Raw genomic sequence first — 20379 nt, 5'->3', positions numbered from 1 at the left:
ATTAACAATGTATAGAGGGTATTTTTGATTAATGTTATCTTTATTGAAAAAACAGTGCTTTTCTTTGAAAAATAAAGACATTTCTAAGTGACCCCAAACTTTTGAACGGTAGTGTATATATATATATATATATATATATATATATATATATATAATCAGTGTGTTTCCTTGACTTCACCTCCAGATATTTTTGCATTAGTTAGGTATAATAGCCAGAATGACAGTTACAGGTGAGTGCTTTGATTAATTCTGGGGTTTATGGCGCTCCCATCCAGACTTTATAACGACCGCTTTCTAATTTATCCGATTCATCCCGGCCACTGGCTCCTCTTCATGGTTTTCTGCGTTATTTGTAGGCGTAAGAGAGACGCCACATATCTGCTCTTTGTCACAGGTTGAAGATTTTCTCAGAGGAGAGCGTTCCACTGTTCGGACCTCCTCTCCCGCCTCCGCCCGTGTTTACTGACCACCAAGAATTCAGGGACTTTTTACTCGTCAAATGTAAGAAAACCCAGAGGAAGCTGCACTAGGATATGACCTCACATGGCGGATACTTCCTGTCTGACCTCACTTCATCTCTTTGCAGTAATCAATGGAGAGAAAGCCACACTGGAGACGCCGACGTTTGCCCAGAAGCGCCAGCGGACCCTCGACATGTTGATCCGCTCGCTTTACCAAGACCTCATGCCTGACCTGCACAAGGTACCGCCGCCCGTGCCTTGCTCATTAACTCAGTCACTTCGGTCCCGTGGCGGCAACTGTAGGCGCTGCTGAGTTGTGTTCTGCTGTATTCCTCTGCAGCCTCTGCACACTGCACCACACCGACTGGACACTACTGCAATGCTGACTTTCTCAGCTCGGTTCTCTCTCTCTCTCTCTCTCTCTCTCTCTCTCTCTCTCTCTCTCTCTCCTCACACCACTTGTGTTCCTATTTCTCTTGTTTTTCCCTCCTTAATTTTTTACTGTTGCTCCTAACACTTTGTTCTGCTTCCCTGCTCGGGTCGTTCTCTAAGACCCCTTTCTGCTTTCTTTTTTCCCTATGTGTGTGTGTGTGTGTGTGTGTGTTGGTGTTCCACGTTTAGGTTCCCTTTTCTCCACAGAACATGTTGAACCGGAGGTCCTTCAGCGACGTGCTGCCCGAGTCTCCAAAGTCGGCGCGCAAGAAAGAGGAGGCGCGGCAGGCCGAGTTTGTCAGAATCGGGCAGGTATGGAAGTAATGTGTGTAATGCACAAACACACACACACACACACACACACACGGGAACCAGGACGCACACAAACAGCCGACATGGAGAAACACAAACACACCTCCTGTGAGAGATCTAAAGCCACGTGCACATACGGACGTTTACATGTGCATTAAACTATTAAACTAGTCTCTAACTGGTGAGAAATATAGTTAAATACACGTATACATAAAAATCATCAATCAAAACCTTTTGTAACTGCCTCGATGTTTTAAAAGAAAGACATTATGTCACTTTTACGGACATGTATGTACTGTATTGGTGCATCATTGCAATATATCAAACAATATTTAGATGCCTTTTCCATATTAAAAGAGGTTTAATTGGTTGTAATTGTCCCTTCGATTTAAACCCTCAGTTCTTTTTACTGCAAAAATGCATCTTAAAGTTCATACGAAGCCAAATCAGTCCGAGATAGAGATGAGAAAAAAAGTGTTTACCTTTCAAACTGAGAGCCTTTTTAATAACCTGTATTGACACGCATGTACCAGCGTCGGTGCATTGTTCAATTGTGATACAGCGATGAGCCAAATAGAGCAATAAAGCAAAATGAAGAAGACTCTTTCTCTGAGCGTGAGGTCAGCTCAGAGCTGTGAGTCCTGACAGACAGCGGAGTGAACCGGACGCCAGGGTTGAAATAATAAACTGTCGGACCAGCTCTCTGTCATCAGCGGGCCGATGTAATCATCATTACACCCTCGGTTCTGGACCGGCCGCTGACGTCACTGCAATTACACGGGAACAAAAAGTCTGAAAACACAAAGAAGAAAAGAAAGAGCTGTCCGTGGTGCTGAGCCCAGATGACCTCCGGATCTCATGGGGGTCATTTGTTTCAGGTTGTCGGTGAGATATTAGACAAATATTGGACATACACTACCGTTCAAAAGTTTGGGGTCACCCACCCAGACAATTTCGTGTTTAACATGAAAACTCACACTTTTATTTATCAAGTGATTTGCAAAATGAATAGAAAATATAGTCAAGACATTGACAAGGTTAGAAATAATGATTTTTATTTGAAATATTCATTTTGTTCTTCAAACGTCAAGCTCAAAGGAAGGCTAGTTTTATAGCTTCTCTAACCAGCATAACTGTTTTCAGCTGTGCTAACTTAAAAAGGGTTTTCAAGGGTTTTCTACCCCTCCGTTAGTCTTCTAAGGCGATAACACAATGTACCATAAGAACACTGGAGACAGGCCTCCACACACCTATGTAGATATTTCATTAAAAACCAGACATTTCCACCTAGAATAGTCATTGACCACATTAACAATGTATAGAGTGTATTTCTGATTAATTTGATGTTATCTTCATTGGATAAAATAGTGCTTTACTTTGACAAATAAGGACATTTCTTCGTGACCCCAAACTTTTGAACGGTAGTGTATGTGTGGCCTTTAGTGAGTTTAAGCATAGTGTGTGTTTTTTAGGTGCCAGTACATTGAAGATAAACACCTCTTTTTTTTAATTAGCTCATTGAGATACATGTTCATGCTGCCGAAGACATCCCGTGTCTCCGGATTACTCGCTGTCTTCACGCAGGAGTCGAGGCGTCGGCTCATCGTGCCGTTAAGCACGCAAACAAAAGGGAGGCCGGCGCGTTGAGTCATTGATTATCCAGTTCTGTCGAGGCGAGGCGTTTGTCCTCAACTAAACCGGCTCTCTGGATGGCCCCTCCTTGCTCGATGCACATTATCCACCATGATAGTCCTCTGCTCCGCCAAGCCGTTGCTCCGTTGGTTGGTTTTGATTCCATTATCTCCAGACTGCCTGTTTATGCAGACGTGTAGATCAGCGGTTCCCAAACTCAAGAATGCCGCGGCCCAATTTGAAATCTGAAAATGTTCTGCGGCCCACCCAAGCCTTTAATCACAACTCTGATCAAAACATAAACTAGGGATGATTAAATGACCTTCGGAATTTAACCGATTAAAAATGTATGAACCGATAATGTATGTTTTGTATACCATTTTCTCCGAAGCTCATATATATTTACTTTAATACTACAAGAGGGCGCCCCATTGGACATTGTTTTGTTTGGCGGCGCCTTTTGTTGAATAACGACAGGCGGACAAGAGCAGCCGTTTCGAGCGAGAGCCTTATTGTTTTATTCATCTGTTCGTTTAAATTGTTTGTGCTTCATCAATTAATGTTTCACATAACTAATGTGCCGCTAGAATTGTTCAAATAATACTTAAACTAAGAAAAAGATGTACGTTTTGTATCTTATCAAAATTGTATTTATTGTAAATGACCTCTCGTGGCCCACCTGCAGTACCTTCGCGGCCCACCAGTGGGCCCCGGCCCACACTTTGGGAATCGCTGGTGTAGATCATAGAAACGCTTGAAAGGAAAATGGTCGATCTGATCGGACGGTTGTTGCTCGAGCATTTATGCAAACTGTATTTTACTTTGAGGAAATTGCGCCTTTTTATTTAACGTACCACGATGCGTCGACTCAGTTCTCAGTGCCTAAATATGCATGGAAATAAGGAATAAACTACGGCAGGCTAGTTTATTATCAGTGATGGAATACAAGGTGCAAAAGTCAGCGAGCTCCAATCACTGCTGTCCTTCTTGTAATGCATTTATTCTCACATGCAGGGTGAGTGTCTTGTTTGGATATCAAAGAAGTGACCAGTTACTTGTTTTGTTTGTTTGTTTGTATTTTATTCAGTCAATCAAATCAAATACAATACAATATTATCCTACATAATATACAAAAGAGAAAGACTGAAAAGGTATAGGTAGAAGCAAAAAATGCTTATAAATTCCTATCCTAAATTGAAATCAAAATAAATCAGAAAATTAATATAAAATAAAGAAGAAAATAAAACAACAACAAAAAACAACAATAAACAAAATAAAAAACAAAATATATTTATATATACTACCACATACATCTTCCATATTAATACGTTTTTAATTACATTTATAACTCTCAAGAATTGTTTGATAAATAATTCCCTTGAAAACCAAAAAGTATAGGTTTAAAGTGTGTGCTACTCTAAGTAGTATACTTAAATTCAGCTTTGAGGTACTTGAACTTTACTTGAGTAACTCTCTATTTTACCATATGCTTCTACATTTTATACTTTTTACTTCACTACATTTGTCTAGTTACTTTTCAGATTAAGACATAGATATAGTGAAAAGCTTTAGAGGTCCATGCTCCTCAGATCGCTTCATTTAGATAACGATTAAGGGCTCATAGTAGGTACAATTATCCAATACTTCATTTCATTTATGAAGCAGAATTGACTTTTTTCTTTATTCCTACCTCGTGAATTATCTTATGACCCCTCAGATCTGTCACGTGGCCCTTTGAAGGGAGACCAAACCCTAGGTTGGGAAACCACAGGACTAAGAATTACAACAATAACTGTCTTTGAAATAGTTCAAACTAGCATCCCTTCAACCAGCCAGTTGCTGGATCATATCTTGTGAAACTATATGCACACGTTGCTGTATTCTTTCACATTGTTTAAATGATTAATGCTCGCTGTCTCTGTCGTGTCATATCTGACGCGACGTGTTGTCTTCAGGCTCTGAAGCTGAAGACCATCGTGAGAGGAGACGCCCCGACGAGCCTCGTCACCACCGGCCTGTGCAGAAAGGAGGTGAGAACACGTCGGTGAGACATTAATCTCTTCCTGGATTATTTTCTGCAGAAGCGAGTGGACATTGATTCCCATATGTGTGTGTATGTGTGTGTATCTGTGTGTATCTGTGTGTATCTGTGTGTATCTGTGTGTATCTGTGTGCATCTCCTCGTGCGCTGCAGCCTTGGGAGTCCCAGTCCTTCTGCAGCACGTTCCCCAATGAGATCGTGTGTGCCGACTCCTGGGGTCAGTCTCTGCTGGCGGCCACCGACGCTGCTGGGGTCATGCTGCTAGACGGTGAGGTCACACACACACACACACACACACACACACACACACACACGCACACACAACCCCGAACAATATCTCTCCATGTCCTCTAGAATAAAGCCAACCATTCATATCCATTCAATACTGCACTCAGCTAACATGATGATGATGATGATGATGATGATGATGATGGTGATGATGATGATGGTGGTGATGATGATGATGATGATGATGATGATGATGATGATGATGATGATGATGATGATGGTGATGATGATGATGATGTTGTCGTCCTCTTTCAGGCCCTGATCCAGCTGTGCCCAACGCTGGTGAGTGCAACAGTTCAGTATTTATTATTATTAATTTGTTCATATTTCAACCACAATGACTCTTTTTTTTTAACCATCTTTTTAAACATCGGTTTGTTTGTTTTCAGAGACGCATGCGGCGCCCCCCGTCCAGGTGTTTGACAAAACCATGCTGGTGAAGCAGATGCACGTTCTGGAGCCTCAGGACCTGCTCATCACCAGGGCTGACAAAGGTGGACTGAGGCACCACAACCCCCCCCCCCACCCCGCCCCCCCCCCCATCCCTCTCTCTCTTATATCATCTCTTGTCATCTCTCGCTGTGAAGTTGAGTACTTGCTGAGCACTTCCGCCTCGGCTGGCCCAGAGAACATATTGATCTCTGGCTGAGATCTAAGGAAGCTGACCTATAGAGAACCAACCCCCTGGTGTGCGTGTGCGTGTGTATGCGCGAGTGTGTTTGTGTGTGTGTGTGTGTGTGTGTGTGTGTGTGAGAGAGGGCTTTAAACGGACATGCAGAGAGAAACAAATCAAAATGAAACATGCAGAGCAACAAGCGTAACAAACGCGGGAGAAGAAGAACATAACAGACGTCACAGTGAAGGAACACACAGCTGCAGAAGAGCATGTCATTGATTCCCCGGCGGATGATGAGCGAACACTAATATTGACAAACACGGTGGGCTCGGGCTCGCGTGACGGTGGCGTGCGACGTGTGTCACGGCCGTGCGTGGGCTTTGATTGAGCTGCAGAGGGAGCTGAGCCTCGGGAAGCCTTCCAGTAATCCTAGAAGACAAATTAGGAGTTTAACAGAAGTGACTTCTTTTGCGCGTTGCTTCCAGGGAAGGACGCCCGGCTCTACGTGTTCCGGCTCAGCGCGCTGAAGAGGGGCCTGGAGGAGAAGCAGCTCGTCAGGAGCAAGTGTGACAGCCGGGAGAATAAACTGGAGAAAACCAAAGGTACGAGACGCGGGGGCGAGCAGAAGGGCGGGGGTGCTCACGCTCCGCAGATTCATCACCCGGACATTTTCATCTCGATTCGTCCGTTTTAGAACAACGGTCTGGGGGTCGTGTGCGCGACCTTTGACCCCCTGCTGGTGTCGTGCCAGCCATCTGTCGATGCATTGATCTGTGCCATGTGCCACCCACAGCACGACATATGTCCAATGTACTGTCTATCTCTGCCCCCACCCTCCTCCTCCTCCTCCTCCTCCTCCTCCTCCTCCTCCTCCTCCTCTTCCTCCTTCCTCCTCCTCCCTCCTCCTCTTCTTCCTCCTCTTCCTCTACTTCCTCCTCCTCTTCCTTCTTCCTCCTCCTCCTATTCCTCCTCTTCCTACTCCTCCCTCCTTCCCTTTCTCCTCTTCTTACTCCTCCTCCTCCTATTTCTCCTTCTCCTCTTCCTCCTCCTCGTCTTCATTTTCCTCTTCCTCCTCATCTTCCTCTACCTCCTCTTCCTCCTCCTCTTCCTTCTTCCTCCTCCTCCTCCTCTTCCTTCTTCCTCCTCCTCCTATTCCTCCTCTTCCTACTCCTCCCTCCTCCCCTTTCTCCTCTTCTTACTCCTCCTCCTATTCCTCCTTCTCCTCTTCCTCCTCCTCGTCTTCATTTTCCTCTTCCTCCTTATCTTCCTCTACCTCCTCTTCCTCTTCCTTCTTCCTCCTCCTCCTATTCCTCCTCTTCCTACTCCTCCCCATTCTCCTCTTCTTACTCCTCCTCCTCCTATTTTCTCCTTCTCCTCTTCCTCTTCCTCGTCTTCATTTTCCTCTTCCTCCTCATCTTCCTCGACCTCCTCTTCCTTCTTCCTCCTCCTCCTCTTCCTTCTTCCTCCTCCTATTCCTCCTCTTCCTACTCCTCCCCATTCTCCTCTTCCTCCTCCTCCTGCTCCTCCTATTCCTCCTTCTTCTCTTCCTCCTCCTCGTCTTCATTCTCCTCCTCCTCCTCATCTTCCTCTACCTCCTCTTCCTCTTCCTCCTAACTCCTTCTCCTATTCCTCCTTCTCCTCTTCCTCCTCCTCGTCTTCATTTTCCTCTTCCTCCTCATCTTCCTCTACCTCCTCTTCCTCCTCCTCTTCCTTCTTCCTCCTCCTATTCCTCCTCTTCCTACTCCTCCTTCCTCCCCATTCTCCTCTTCCTCCTCATCTTCCTCTACCTCCTCTTCCTTCTCCTCCTCTTCCTCCTAACTCTTCCTCCTTCTCCTATTCCTCCTTCTCCTCTTCCTCCTCCTCGTCTTCATTCTCCTCTTCCTCCTCCTCCCTCCTCCCCCACCTCCTCCTCCTCCTAGGGTGCCATTTGTACTCTATCAACACCCACCACGGCTCAGAGCTGAGGATCGTGGCGGCCATCAGGAACAAACTCCTCCTCATCACCAGGAAACATCCGCGGTTCGAAGGCTCGAGCGCCGTCGGCGTGGCAACCGACTCGCCGGTGGAGGAGTTCCAGTACATACGGGTACAGCGAGCGCACACGAGGGAATTAAAAGAATGAATGAAACGGATAAGAAATGCGGATTAAATGAATGAAAGAATAGGACAATAAAACATTAACTTCCTTTTCAAAACTTTTTTTTTTTAAGTGGCCAATTTACCAAAATTAAAGTCAAAGTGATATTACATCACAGACGTGATTTTAATGAGTACTTACACTTTCTGAGGATGACATTACCTCCAATGTCAAATAAGCATGGTCTTCTTATAGATGTGAAAAAACATCCTTTAATTAAAACAGTTTAATGCAGTGACATACGTCTGCACATTAATGCTTACATTGCAAAATAAATCAACCACTAACAGCCAGTTTGGCATATTTTGAATGGTGCCAATTCACCAAAAACCAATTCAAAGAACTGGGATCAAAACGTCGAGATTACAAAACAAAGAAATGAGCCAGTATTGTGAAAAAGACTGTTGTGCTATATAAGTGTGTGTGGTTGTGTGTGTGTTGTGTTATGCGTTGAGGTCATCGTGTGTCGTCCTCCCGCTAGGAGATCTGCCTGTGTGACCCGCCGGTGGTGATGGCGCTGGTGGATGGGCCGACCGGGGAAAACGACAACATGATCTGCGTGGCCTATAAGCATCAGTTTGACCTCATCAACGAGAGCACCGGCGACGCCTACCGGTTACACCACGTGGACGCCAACAGGGTGAGGCCCTGCACACACACCTCGACACCAGAAGAGTTAGCGGTTTTATTTACCTGCTGAGTGACGGCGACGGCGTCATTCACAGGACAAACGGCTGTGAGAACAGAACATCCATTTCTGCTTTCTCAATTTCTCCTTTGAAAGAATGAACGATGTAGGCAGCGTCTTTTTTATTGCCTTTTGAGGGTTTGTGACCTGGCGTTCATTTGTTTAAAGACGGTCTCTCAGATCCGACCTTTCGGATGCGGTTGAAACGATTTCCCTGAAACTCGTCTCTCTGCCTGCAGGTACATTTCGTAGCAGCCATCGATGTGTATGAAGACGGGGAGGCGGGTCTGCTGCTGTGCTACAACTGTGAGTCTTTCGGTGAACTCTGGATAGTTCAGACGTGACATGGTTCAGGTCTCTCTGGTGTCAAAACTTCCCCTTTGAGGAATAGAAATCAAAGCAGAGACCGATCCAGAATATTAACAGTGAGCGATGGATTTTAAAAAACGTAGCCACTAACTTTAGCTTTTTTAGTGTCTAGATAATGGGACAAATATCTCTCAATTGTAGTGTACCGTTTAAAATGACTATAAATCATAAGAAAGTAAAATCTGTTTCCTGTGTGTGCTGCAGACATCTGCTCCTATAAGAAGGTGTGTCCGTTTAACGGCTCCACGCCGATGATCCAGTCCAACGCCTCGGACTTCCACTTCAGCTGGAACCAGATGCCCAATGCTATCGGTAGGTTACCACGGCAACAATGCCCGGTCCCCGCCCGGCCCATGATGCTGATGCTGCTGGCCTGGCCGGAGCTAGCTGTTGCCATGGAAACACCATGCTTAGCCACAAGCATCCCATTGGCCAATGGCATTATTTGTGTGTGTGTGTGTCTGTGTGAGTGTGTGTGTGTGTGTGAGTGAGTGTGTGTGTGTGAGTGTGTGTGTGTGTGTGTGAGTGTGTGTGTGAGTGTGTGTGTCTGTGTGCGTGTGTGTCTGTGTGTGTGTGTCTATGTGTGTATGTGTGTGTGTCTGTGTGTGAGTGTGTGTGTGTGTGTGTGTGTGTGTGTCTGTGTGTGAGTGTGTGTGTGTCTGTGTGTGTGTGAGTGTGTCTGTGTCTGTGTGTGAGTGTGTGCATGCGTGTCTCTGCGTGATTGTGTGTGCGTGTGTGTGTGTGTGTGTGTGTGTGAGTGAGTGTGTGAGTGTGTGTGTCTGTGTGAGTGTGTGTGTGTGTGTGTGTGTGTGTGTGTGTGTGTGCGTGTGTGTGTGTGTGTGTGTGTCTGTGTGTGAGTGTGTGTGTGTGAGTGTGTGTGTGAGTGTGTGTGTCTGTGTGTGAGTGTGTGTGTGTCTGTGTGTGTGAGTGTGTCTGTGTCTGTGTGTGAGTGTGTGCATGCGTGTCTCTGCGTGATTGTGTGTGCGTCTGTGTGTGTGTGTGTGTGTGTGTGTGTGTGTGTGAGTGTGTGTGTGTGTGTGTGTGTGTCTGTGTGTGTGTGTGTGTGTGTGTGAGTGTGTGTAGGCGTGTATGTGTCTGTGTGTGTGTGTGTGAGTGTGTGCATGCGTGTCTCTGCGTGATTGTGTGTGCGTGTGTGTGTCTGTGTGTGTGTGTGTGTCTGTGTGTGTGTCTGTGTGTGTGAGTGTGTGTGTGTGTGTGAGTGTGTGTGTGTCTGTGAGTGTGTGTGTGTCTGTGTGTGTGAGTGTGTGTAGGCGTGTATGTGTCTGTGTGTGTGTTTGAGTGTGTGCATGCGTGTCTCTGCGTGATTGTGTGTGTGTCTGTGTGTGTGTGTGTCTGTGTGTGAGTGTGTGTGTGTGTGTGTGTCTGTGTGTGTGTGAGTGTGTCTGTGTGTGTGTCTGTGTGTGAGTGTGTGTGTGTGCAGGCGTGTGTGTGTATCTGTGTGTGTGTTTGAGTGTATGCATGCGGGTCTCTGCGTGATTGTGTGTGCGTCTGTGTGTGCGTGTGTGTGTGTGTGCGTGTGTGTGTTTATTTTTATTAATGCAGACGGTGATGAAAAGCAAATCCAGTGGGTATTGAACCATCACCTGACCCTGTTGATAACAAGTGAAACAACCACTACAAAGAGTACTAGAGTAACAGAACAACACTTAAGATACTCTATTAATTATGTTGACGTACATATTTATAATAACAATTGACCTAAACAACATAGATAATGTGAAAGGTGTCGCTCTTTGATATTTCCCATATCGTCATATCATAACATCTATCACCCGATTGTGAGCCGTTGCACCTGTGAGTCGGTTTGTTTGAGGGATTGAGATATTACATCACGATATTATTTTCCAGGTCGTGCTGCGGGAGTTGATCCAACTTGTCAAAGGGTTGAACGTACATTTTGCTCGTGGTGTCTTCGCAGTTTGTGCGTTTCCGTACATCCTGGCCTTCACGACGGACTCCATCGAGATCCGACTGGTCGTCAACGGGAACCTGGTGTACACGGCGGTGGTGCCGGAGCTCCAGCTGGCGGCCTCGCAGGTCAGTGTGACGCCATGGCGTGTGCCCGTCACAATGCTTCATTACCTTCGCATTGAAAATGCGGAAGGTTATGTTTTGATCGCCATGTATTTATTTATTTGTATGCGTGTTACTCGCATAACTCAAAAAGTATTAAACCGAATCGCATGAAATTTGGTGGGATGATTGGTTATTATCCGGGGACCATTCGATTAGATTTTGGGATCGATCGGGTCAAAGGTCAAGGTCAAGGTCATGAAAAGGTCAAAATCTTTATCCAATTGGCATGCAACTAATGCCAAAATGTTCATAATTCAATGCCTAATCTTGTGATATGCGAAGGTATGCGCTCTACCGAGTGCCCGTTCTAGTTGTGTGTGTGTGTGTGTGTGTCGGGTGATTAGGAAGTAAGAAATGCACTTTATGTGTACCCACAACCACGCTGGGTTTCCCTCTAAGCAAGAGTCCTTTTGGATTATGAGTGTTGTTGAGTGCTCGGAGGTCTCACTCTGCATTATAGAAAGTGGCTGTCTCAGCTTTCTCGTTTCAATCAATCTTTATTACCCGGGTGGGAAATATGGCATGGTTATAAATCAATAATACGCTCGTCATTCATGCACATAGATCATTTTAAAAAGACCCCGGTGCACCTGGCATAAAACAAATAGTTATTCCCCCGCCTGACTCGATCCGCTCTGTCCCTTTTTTTTCCCTTTTCATATTTCCTGGCATCTCGACCTCATTTTCCTTCCGTCTTTTCCACCCCGCAGTCGGACATATATTTTGTTTCCTCGGCTCCGGTGAGCTCGGCCTCCAACTGCAGCTCGAGGGACACCAGCTCCCAGAGTTCCCCTCAGACGCCCACCGGCTACGAGATGCCCGCGTTCCCTTCGCCGCTCGGTGACGGTAAGCGCGGGAATGTTGACGTTGGCGTAGCATAACTTTTTTTCTTTTTAATGCCATGCGGCCCCATTAGCCCGGAGCCTCATTTACATAAAGCTGCCTCAGCAGAAATGTTCTTTGAAGCTGCTGCCAGAGTTGATTTTCTCTCTCACGGTCGAATCATGTGGAGTTTTCTCGTGCGAGAAATTAGCTTGAATTCATGTTTATTCATCTCTATCTCGTCCTTCTTAACGCTACAATTCTAACGTTTTAGTCTCAAGACAAATAATAAAACGTCTCATATCTATAGCTTATTTTTGTGCAACCTTCCAAATTACTTTTAATATGTTTAAACACATGATGAGACTTTATAGCTTACCGTTTTATGTACAAGATGAGTTCAACCCATGCTCGAATGATCTGGAAAACGGCGAGCACTTATGTATTATGAGTTGGTTTTCTCTCTCACGCTCGAATCATGTGTCGTTTTCTCGTGCAAGAAATTAGTTTGCCTTCATCTTTATTCATCTCGACCTCGTCCTTTCTCACGCTACAATACTAACATCATTTCTCGTCTCATGACACGTAAAAAAAACGTCTCCTTTCGATAGCTTAACACATACAACCTTCCAAATAACGTTCAATATGTTCAACACATTATGAGATTACTTTACATTGTAGTTGACCTTTTTACGTATGCGATGAGTTCAACCTATGCGCGAATGATATGGAAAACGGCGAGCACTTATGTAGATGTGATTAGTTCAAACAAGACCCGTTTCCATTCTGACAAGACTGAAGATTACAACAAGGAGAGCGGACTAATCATCCGCACGCCGCCTCCCTCCATCGCCGCCGAGTGTCTCTCGGAGGGCGGAGAAAGCTTTCGAGGATGATTGAGGATCAATACGAGCGCCGGCCTTCCCCGCCTGTCACAAGCTCCTCCTCCATCTTCAGGCTCCCCCTCTGCCCTCACAGCTGACCTCGTCACAGATTGATGCAACCGTCTGAAAACGGACGACGTCCGGGTCGCAACAGGCCGACGGACGGCGGCAATGTCGACTTCTCGACGCTCGTCGGGCTTTTCCCGGCTGTCGAAAGGGACGCGACGTAATTCTGGAACAAGGCTTCGCGAGAACGATTATTTTGACGCACCATCAAAGCAGGCAGCGTGTATTTAGAGGTCCCATTAAGGCGAACGGCGAGGAAGGTTTGACTGTCGCTGCTGCAATTATCGCCGAGGACGGGGCTTTATGCTCTTAGGCCGGTTCATTTCTCTCAAAGGGATTCTCATTTCCTGTTTCAGCTGGTTATTCACGTCGTTCACCTAACAGAGAGCCTACTGTGTGTGTGTTTTCTGTGTGTGTTCGGTTTGTGTAACCCTCTTCTTCATCCCTGGTTCAGATTCTATACGGATCCCCTATGGTACCAAGCTTTCCCTGTACATGTCTAAGGATGCCGAAGGTACTGCGGGAATCCTCCCACAACTCGATCCTCAGTTCATAATGAATGATGCTCGTGCCGCTGCCTCCACTGACATGCACACACGCTCCCGGATTTGCACCGCCCCGTTCGCTCCAACGGCGGCATGTTGACTTGAATGCTGAGTGAACATTATGTCTTCCCCATCCCCCCTTCTTGTCTTCACTAATAACGAGGCATTAGCGCGAGGGGAAAGAGCGAGGTGAGAGAGTGTAAAGTAAAAAAAAAAAAGTGAAGCAGAGCAGATAACGTCGATCGATTGGGGGGGGGGGAGGAGATGCATAAAGGGAGGGGTGGTGTATAATAAAGCGCGAGGTTGGGAGAGAAGGAAGGAGGGGGGGGGAGGGGAAGAGGGAAGGAGAAGACACGTCTGCCGCAGCATGATTTACAGATTGCACTGTCGCCATGGAGACTTTTGTCAGCGCCTCTCTCTTCGATCCAAAGTGGCGGTCCAAATAGAAGAGCCACGATCAGGTGGGGGGGGTGGGGGTGGGGGGTGAGAGAGGTAGAAAGGGGCGCTGACAAAAAATCCCCATCCTCTTAACTGCCGTATCTGCCCCTCGGGGGGTGGGTTTCATGTGATGTAATCGCACCAGTAATGTGAACAAGCACCGGCTTATAGACCTGCAGCAGACCACCTCTCAGCTGTGGAGAATTTGCCCCCCCCCCCCCCACACACACACACACACGCACACAATATTTGGCATGTGCCAGTGTGATGCAGCATGACACTCCCCCCCCCCTGGTCCAGAAACGCATGTGGAATATATCGATCTCTGTGGTTTATATATTCTAAAATAACTGCATGCCTTTCACCCGCAATTTCGAATCTGTTGCCAGTCTTCGCAGCGAAGGAAAACAATCCGTATAACAACGGGGACGCCGCGCACTGGACGGACATCGGCTGGCGGCCTTCTATTTACTCGCTTCTCGCCGCGCTGACATTTCGGACGAGACCTCTTTGAGCGAACCCACAGATTCGCTCTCATCGATTGGCTCTCGCCTCCGTGTTACCGTCAGCCCGGAGAGGAGCTGCCGAACCGCAATGCTGCTCCCCGGTGGCAGAACGCCGCCGCCGCCGCACGTTGTGCCGTTTGAACATAAAAACGCTCCAAACGTCCACTTGATGCGTCCAGAGGAAACTTTAAAGCGTTTTATCGTCCGCTGAATAAAAGATGGTCCCGCGATAAAATGATTACAACTATCACATTAGCTCTCCGGAGTAAGGATGATTCATTTTAAGAGCACATGCTGTTTCAGTAAATCGGACTATTAATCACTTTGGAGTGTCTTTTGTTTGAAAGTGGAAGTTTGATTCACAAAATGGGTCTTTTTAGATTTATTTCTTATATTCGTTGTTTAGCATTTATTTTTATGTGCTCTGAAAATTGACTAGTAGAGGATTGATACTGGCTTGAGGTTAATTATCCATTGCAATACACACTTTTATTTGTGTGTGATGCTATTGCAATCAGTGTCTCCCTCTGACGATGCATTCAATGACTGTATTGAAATACATAAAATCGCGAAAATCAATTACTTCTCGTTTGATTTTCATCGATACAGCATGTGGAACATTTGAGGGTCTTTGAATGCACCACCAGGTGGGTTTTAAAAATAATTTACTTGGACATTTTCGGGTATTTCTTTTATTGTCTGGGATTACATGAGAGTAACCCACTCATGTCTGTCCGGTAAAGAAGATGTCATACGCCATTCGTAAGCAAATGTATCTGGGGGAAAGAAATACGAAGTGCAGTGAGAGCTTAATCTCATCTTCTCCTCAATAATAAACGTATTTCCCAAAAACCTCCAATTTTTTCGAGAAATATAAATTTCTTTCACGTGTAATTTGGTAAAAAAGTTAAATTGAATGTTCGGGTGGAAAATCAAAAAAATTATATATGCTTTAGACATGCATGCAAAGGCATGCAACATCACTATTGCACTACAGTATCTCACGTGGCTCCTTCCTTCTCTCTGACTTTGTCCTGCTGCTCTTCCCTCATCCCATCCTTCTCCTCCTCTGGGTTCCCCCCCCCCCCCCACCCACCCCCCACCACCAGGTGAAGCGGCATGTAAGCACATGTTCAAGATCCCTCTGTGTAACCTGGTGGGCCGCAGCATCGAACGACCCCTCAAGTCCCCGCTGGTCAACAAGGTCCTGACCACGCCGGCCCCCGCCATGGTGCCCCCCACCCCGCTCATCGCCGCCACGCACTCGCTCTCCCTCTCCCGCATGGAAATCAAAGAGATCGCCAGCCGCACACGCAAGGAGCTGCTGGGTAAGAACTAAATACACACTCTGTGCATTTATTTTATAATTTGACACTTTGGGAAATATGAGTCGTAGCTTTTCTATCAGCCGCTTAGCTTAGTTTAGCATAAATACTGAAAGCGGCGAGTCTGGCTCTATCTAAAGGGAACAAAATTGACTAAATTCTCTGAAAATGGAAGCATTATGTTTCTCCCACTCCGTCCCACTCTCATAAGCTCAGGAACGCCTTGAAGTATTATTTTTTTTTGGCACAACTTGGGCTTAATGATGTGGTCAAAGGTCATCTTTTTTGGCCATAACTCAAGAATTCACAAGCTAACTGTAATAGTTTTGCATACATATTTATGAGGATGAAATGCGAGCTGTAGCCTTGTACTGAGGAGAGATACGAGAGTGGTATTGATCTTCTATAACCAATAAGTGTGTTTCCCAAACATCAAACTGTTCCTTTTCACTCATTCACATGTTTATGCTCATACGAACAAAAGGCCTGACCGAGGAGCCAAGTGGAAAGTCAGACGGCGGAACCGTCAAACAGAGGAAGATGAGCAAGAAGAACGCAGACGAAGACCCCAAAGCGCGGGCGCTGACGTCAACCAACAGCGACAGGTATCAGATATATAGATATACATATGCTACCGTTCAAAATGCTGGGGTCACCCAGACGGTTTTCGAGTCCTATATGTTTCTGATCAACAGGTCGGCCTCAGAGTCCGTGGAATCGGACCTGGACGCCCAGCTGCACTGCTCGTCCAGTTCGGAGGCGGAGCCGAGGAAGGCGATGCTGCGAGAAGAGAGCCCGCCTCTCGCCAGCGCGTTCGCCCCGTCCACGTCCTTCGAAGAAAACGTCTTGGACCTCAAGTGAAGACAATCCCCACCGTGCACTTGCCTCGTGCACTTCCCCCTTCCCGCTCCTGTGCTGTCACCGGTATTTCATTGTTTTTAGTTGGTTTCTTTAAAAAAAAAGAAAAAATCTGTTTGTTTGACTTTTTTGTTGTTGTTGTTGTTGTTGTTGTTGTTGTTTATATGCCCGTATCTTTGGTCTCCCCCCTTCCATCAGACAAGATGAGTGCAGTGGGACGCACGACGTGTCCATGTGCGTTTTTTGTTTCCCTCGCCGGGTGTTTGTGTTGCCCGCCCCCCCCACACACACACCCATCTCCTACCCCCGCAGCAGATAACCCAAAGAGGCGGCGAGGTTGCGTAACACGCCGCGGTTTATTCAGCCTCCAGATATAATGTCACCAGTTTGATGCCAAACCACAAACTGAATGTAAAATCTGCGCACCGAGGCACGGCAACAAAAATCTCTGCGTTCACTCTTCCCTCCGAGAGCTTCATACGTGTGCGTTGTATATTATGTGATTATTTCCGATCCACTTTGTGGTATGATATGCATACGCGTGTGTACATCTGTTTATACACGAAAATGCATACACAGTGACAGGCCTGTGTTGCATATTTATAGATATATTATAAAAGTCCATTTTATTCCCATATTTAGTGAATGTATGTGTTATGCTCTCTGTATTATTCTCCCTCTTCACAGTATACAGGTCGACAGGGCTGGAGGCAAAGTCTCCCACAAGTGCCATTTCCCAGCGTCCTCCACTGAACTACACCTCTTAACAGCCACCGTAATCTGGTGTCTGACAGTAGCAGCCATGATTGTAGTCCTCATTCGATTACCATATGGTGTCCCACAACTCGATTCAGTTTGGATGAATTCCCTTCCCGGAGGCCCTTCTCCCTCCTGGGAGAATGAGACGTACTTGAAACTGCATGACATAATAATGTATCGTGACTTCTGCTCCGAAAAGAAATGAGCTTCTGTGGAAACCATAACGTCCGCGACGTCACACCAAACATGGCGTCATAACAACGTACGTGTGGATGTTTAGAGGTACGGTGGCCCAGAGGACAAAACTACAAAATACTAAAGTTAAAACACAGCATTCTGAAAACTAAAAAGTTAAAAGCAGAAACTGTCCCGACCTAATTAGCATTAAGTATGAAGTGTTTTCAATGTGTGTCCGTTTTCTTTCTCTTTTGTACGTCAAAGGTGCAGAAGGGCAAGGAATTCGGAAGTTCTCCCAATTCTTGAAACAACGCAGAAATGTACAAGAAATATATTGTTCACCTTGCACAGAATCCCATTTGAAATGCCCGCGGAAATCATTCTGGATTTAGATTTCATTTAATTGCGTTCGTCGTTTTCTTCCTCGTTTTTTTTGGACACGCGACCGCTTCAGAAACCTCCGTCACGCTTTTAAACATGCAGCTCTTTGAGGTCGTCGTCAGAATGATCGCAGTGGCCGTGTCTTCCATACGTTCGTAATGATGAGGTGTTTCTTCAGGAATTCCCACCCGAAATTCAAAATGAACGGATGCGTTAAACTCTCTGAACCTCAAACTGCCACTCTCACTCCCATCGTTCTCTTCTTCTTTCTAAAACAATTGAAATATTGGCGATGAGCCACATGTCTGCCATCTCTCCCTGGGAGACCCACATAGACTGTGGAAATAAACACGCGTCGTTTCACCTTTCATTGCTTGACACTACACCTGCGACCCGTTTCCCACGGTTACAACTCCTCATATTTCATTCACGCTCTCTTTCATGTGAAGTTGAGCCGGCAAATTCTGTTTTGGCTCTCGGCCATCCAGCCGCCATCTTTTTACGAAAAGCGATACGGGCTCAGCTTCAGCCGGCACTCGATCCCCGCTGCGAGTTTATCAGAAATATCACTCTCAAGTATAAATGCACTTTTCATTCGAACTGAGCACCAAGGGAGAAGTTACATAAGTCCTGCGAGTCGGTGTGAATCCCCACCAAAATCCAACTTGAAATAAGGAGAAAGGCCCAAAGAGAAGCCTTGAGGATCCACTGGTACGATAGATAGAGGACTAAACTGGGAGCTAGTGTTGGAACGCGGCCTTCTGATCACGCCTTCCCTCTGTTCTCCTAGCTCACGATAACACAACTCAGAAAGATTAAAAAGGGAAGAAGAAGAATGGGATGTTTGGGGCGGGGTTAAAAAAGGTACTCTGGTGTTTATTCCTCTGGGGGGCGTCCGTTACCGTGTGTGACGCTGCTTCTCCCACGTACGATGTTCCTATTTCTCTCGTATTTCTGTCACGTACTCTTTGTTCCTACCTCCCCTTGGCATTTTCACTGTTTTTATTTGTTTTTTTTGTATTTTTAGTCTATATTTACTGTTTGGACTGTTTGCTGAACCTCTCTGTGATATCAAAACGAAAAGAAAATCATCAAAAAAAACACCAAGTGTCTTAAAATATTGTATCGCCATCGTTTTTAATGCCAAGTACTACTTGTAAATGTTTGTGTATCAAATGTGGCCTCAAATGAAACTGAACTATATTATTATTATTGATATTATTACGATTATTATTTGAGCAATTATTTTAAACAAGTGCTGTAGACCACTGCTGTGAAAGTAGTCGATTCTGTTCATTGATATGTAATAAATATTTATGAAATTTGGCAAATTGTTTGTTTGTTGGTTTTGACTTTTTAATCTTACTTTATAGAAGAAGATTTCAGGTCCGGATTTGCTCTTTAAAAAATATTTTCTGTTTTCAGCTTGTTTAAAATTCTTATTTGGAAAACATGAGAAACAACATTTTACATCCCGTGGCCTTTAGTCGCCGGGCAGATTACAGACCTTCAGCATTGAATGTTGAGACATTTTAGAGATGTGGTGTGTTCTCTTAATTAAGTAAAAAAGGAGGTCTACAAAGAGACGAAGCAACGATAAACATTGTGCGCTGCTTGTGTATGAAAGGCATTTAATACATTATCATAGAAATATCAATTATAGCCGCTGCTATATAAAGATTATGAGGACTTCCTACATTAATTAGTGGTGATTGTGGCCACAAGGTGGAGATACATAATTATCTAACTGCACCCTCCAAAAATATGTGTACTTGTTACCACTAACCTCCCCCACACACACACACCCACCCCTCTCTCTCTCTCAGCCCATGAAACACTACTCCTAGCCAATAAAAACATATCTCTCATATCTGAGGCAAAGTGAGTGTGTGTGTGTGTGGGCGTGTGTGTGCGTGTGTGAGCTCATCGGCTGAGAAGAAGAGAGTAAAAGGGAGGCGTGTAGGAGAGAGGCCTCGTTTCCTTTCACCCTGGAGCTGCAGGCAGGTTGAGACGACCCCCCCCCCCCCCCCCCCGCCCCGCTGACGCATACCGGATGTGGCCCTCGCCGCTTTGTCCCTGACGTGTCATTAGCTTTACGTTCCACCCAGATCTAATGTATCGCTGATGCTCACTCAACCCGCTCAAAGGACAAAGACTTAGGCTTTTTCCAGTCCCTCCCACGTTTGATTTTCTTTTAACGGTTTGTTATTTTTCTTTTGTTTGGAATCAAAACTCCTTAGCCACGAAACATCGCCGCTCTGTAATTTAGCAGTTTAGTCATCGCTGGAAATGGGATAACTGGAAATACATCATCTTCAGGGCTGGGAGAGTATTGGTTGAAGCCAAAGACATGTCACACAGGTGTGAGACATAAGCGAGGGGAAAAAAAATCATTTTTAAACTTACGCCGATGGAACTGGTTTGCCGTGCTGGATAGTTATTGAACCCTGTCGGTATGCCCACGAGGCCCCGGCTCCCTCATGGCCCCTCAGGATACGACAGTGAACACAACACAGAGCCAAAGATCTTGCATAATAGGTGAAGG

The 20379-nt window shown here is 45.7% G+C and overlaps 1 protein-coding gene across 9 annotated transcripts in view; it reads left to right on the top strand.

Moving 5' to 3' along the window:
* garnl3 (GTPase activating Rap/RanGAP domain like 3) overlaps nt 1-16819 on the top strand; it is a 59153-nt gene extending 42334 nt beyond the window's left edge. For 4 of the 9 annotated variants that reach the window (XM_056431968.1, XM_056431967.1, XM_056431966.1 and 1 more), the window contains 19 exons: nt 185-230; nt 395-501; nt 587-702; nt 1083-1205; nt 4793-4867; nt 5032-5146; nt 5422-5448; nt 5556-5660; nt 6268-6384; nt 7702-7868; nt 8401-8559; nt 8847-8913; nt 9181-9288; nt 10916-11034; nt 11784-11919; nt 13300-13359; nt 15444-15662; nt 16144-16264; nt 16355-16819. In XM_056431968.1, the coding sequence (XP_056287943.1) occupies nt 185-230; nt 395-501; nt 587-702; nt 1083-1205; nt 4793-4867; nt 5032-5146; nt 5422-5448; nt 5556-5660; nt 6268-6384; nt 7702-7868; nt 8401-8559; nt 8847-8913; nt 9181-9288; nt 10916-11034; nt 11784-11919; nt 13300-13359; nt 15444-15662; nt 16144-16264; nt 16355-16520 (2153 nt within the window). In that variant the 3' untranslated portion in view covers nt 16521-16819. Of the gene's footprint in view, nt 1-184; nt 231-394; nt 502-586; nt 703-1082; nt 1206-4792; nt 4868-5031; nt 5147-5421; nt 5449-5555; nt 5661-6267; nt 6385-7701; nt 7869-8400; nt 8560-8846; nt 8914-9180; nt 9289-10915; nt 11035-11783; nt 11920-13299; nt 13360-15443; nt 15663-16143; nt 16265-16354 lie in introns of those variants that run through there. The other 5 variants (XM_056431969.1, XM_056431963.1, XM_056431971.1 and 2 more) reach the window with 4 other exon arrangements.
* Nucleotides 16820-20379: the final 3560 nt, after the last annotated feature.

Source organism: Pseudoliparis swirei, chromosome 15, assembly GCF_029220125.1.
Source record: "Pseudoliparis swirei isolate HS2019 ecotype Mariana Trench chromosome 15, NWPU_hadal_v1, whole genome shotgun sequence".
Lineage (NCBI taxonomy): Eukaryota > Metazoa > Chordata > Actinopteri > Perciformes > Liparidae > Pseudoliparis > Pseudoliparis swirei.
The sequence above is the reverse complement of the archived record's forward strand: the minus strand, read 5'-3'. Positions and strand labels throughout refer to the sequence as shown.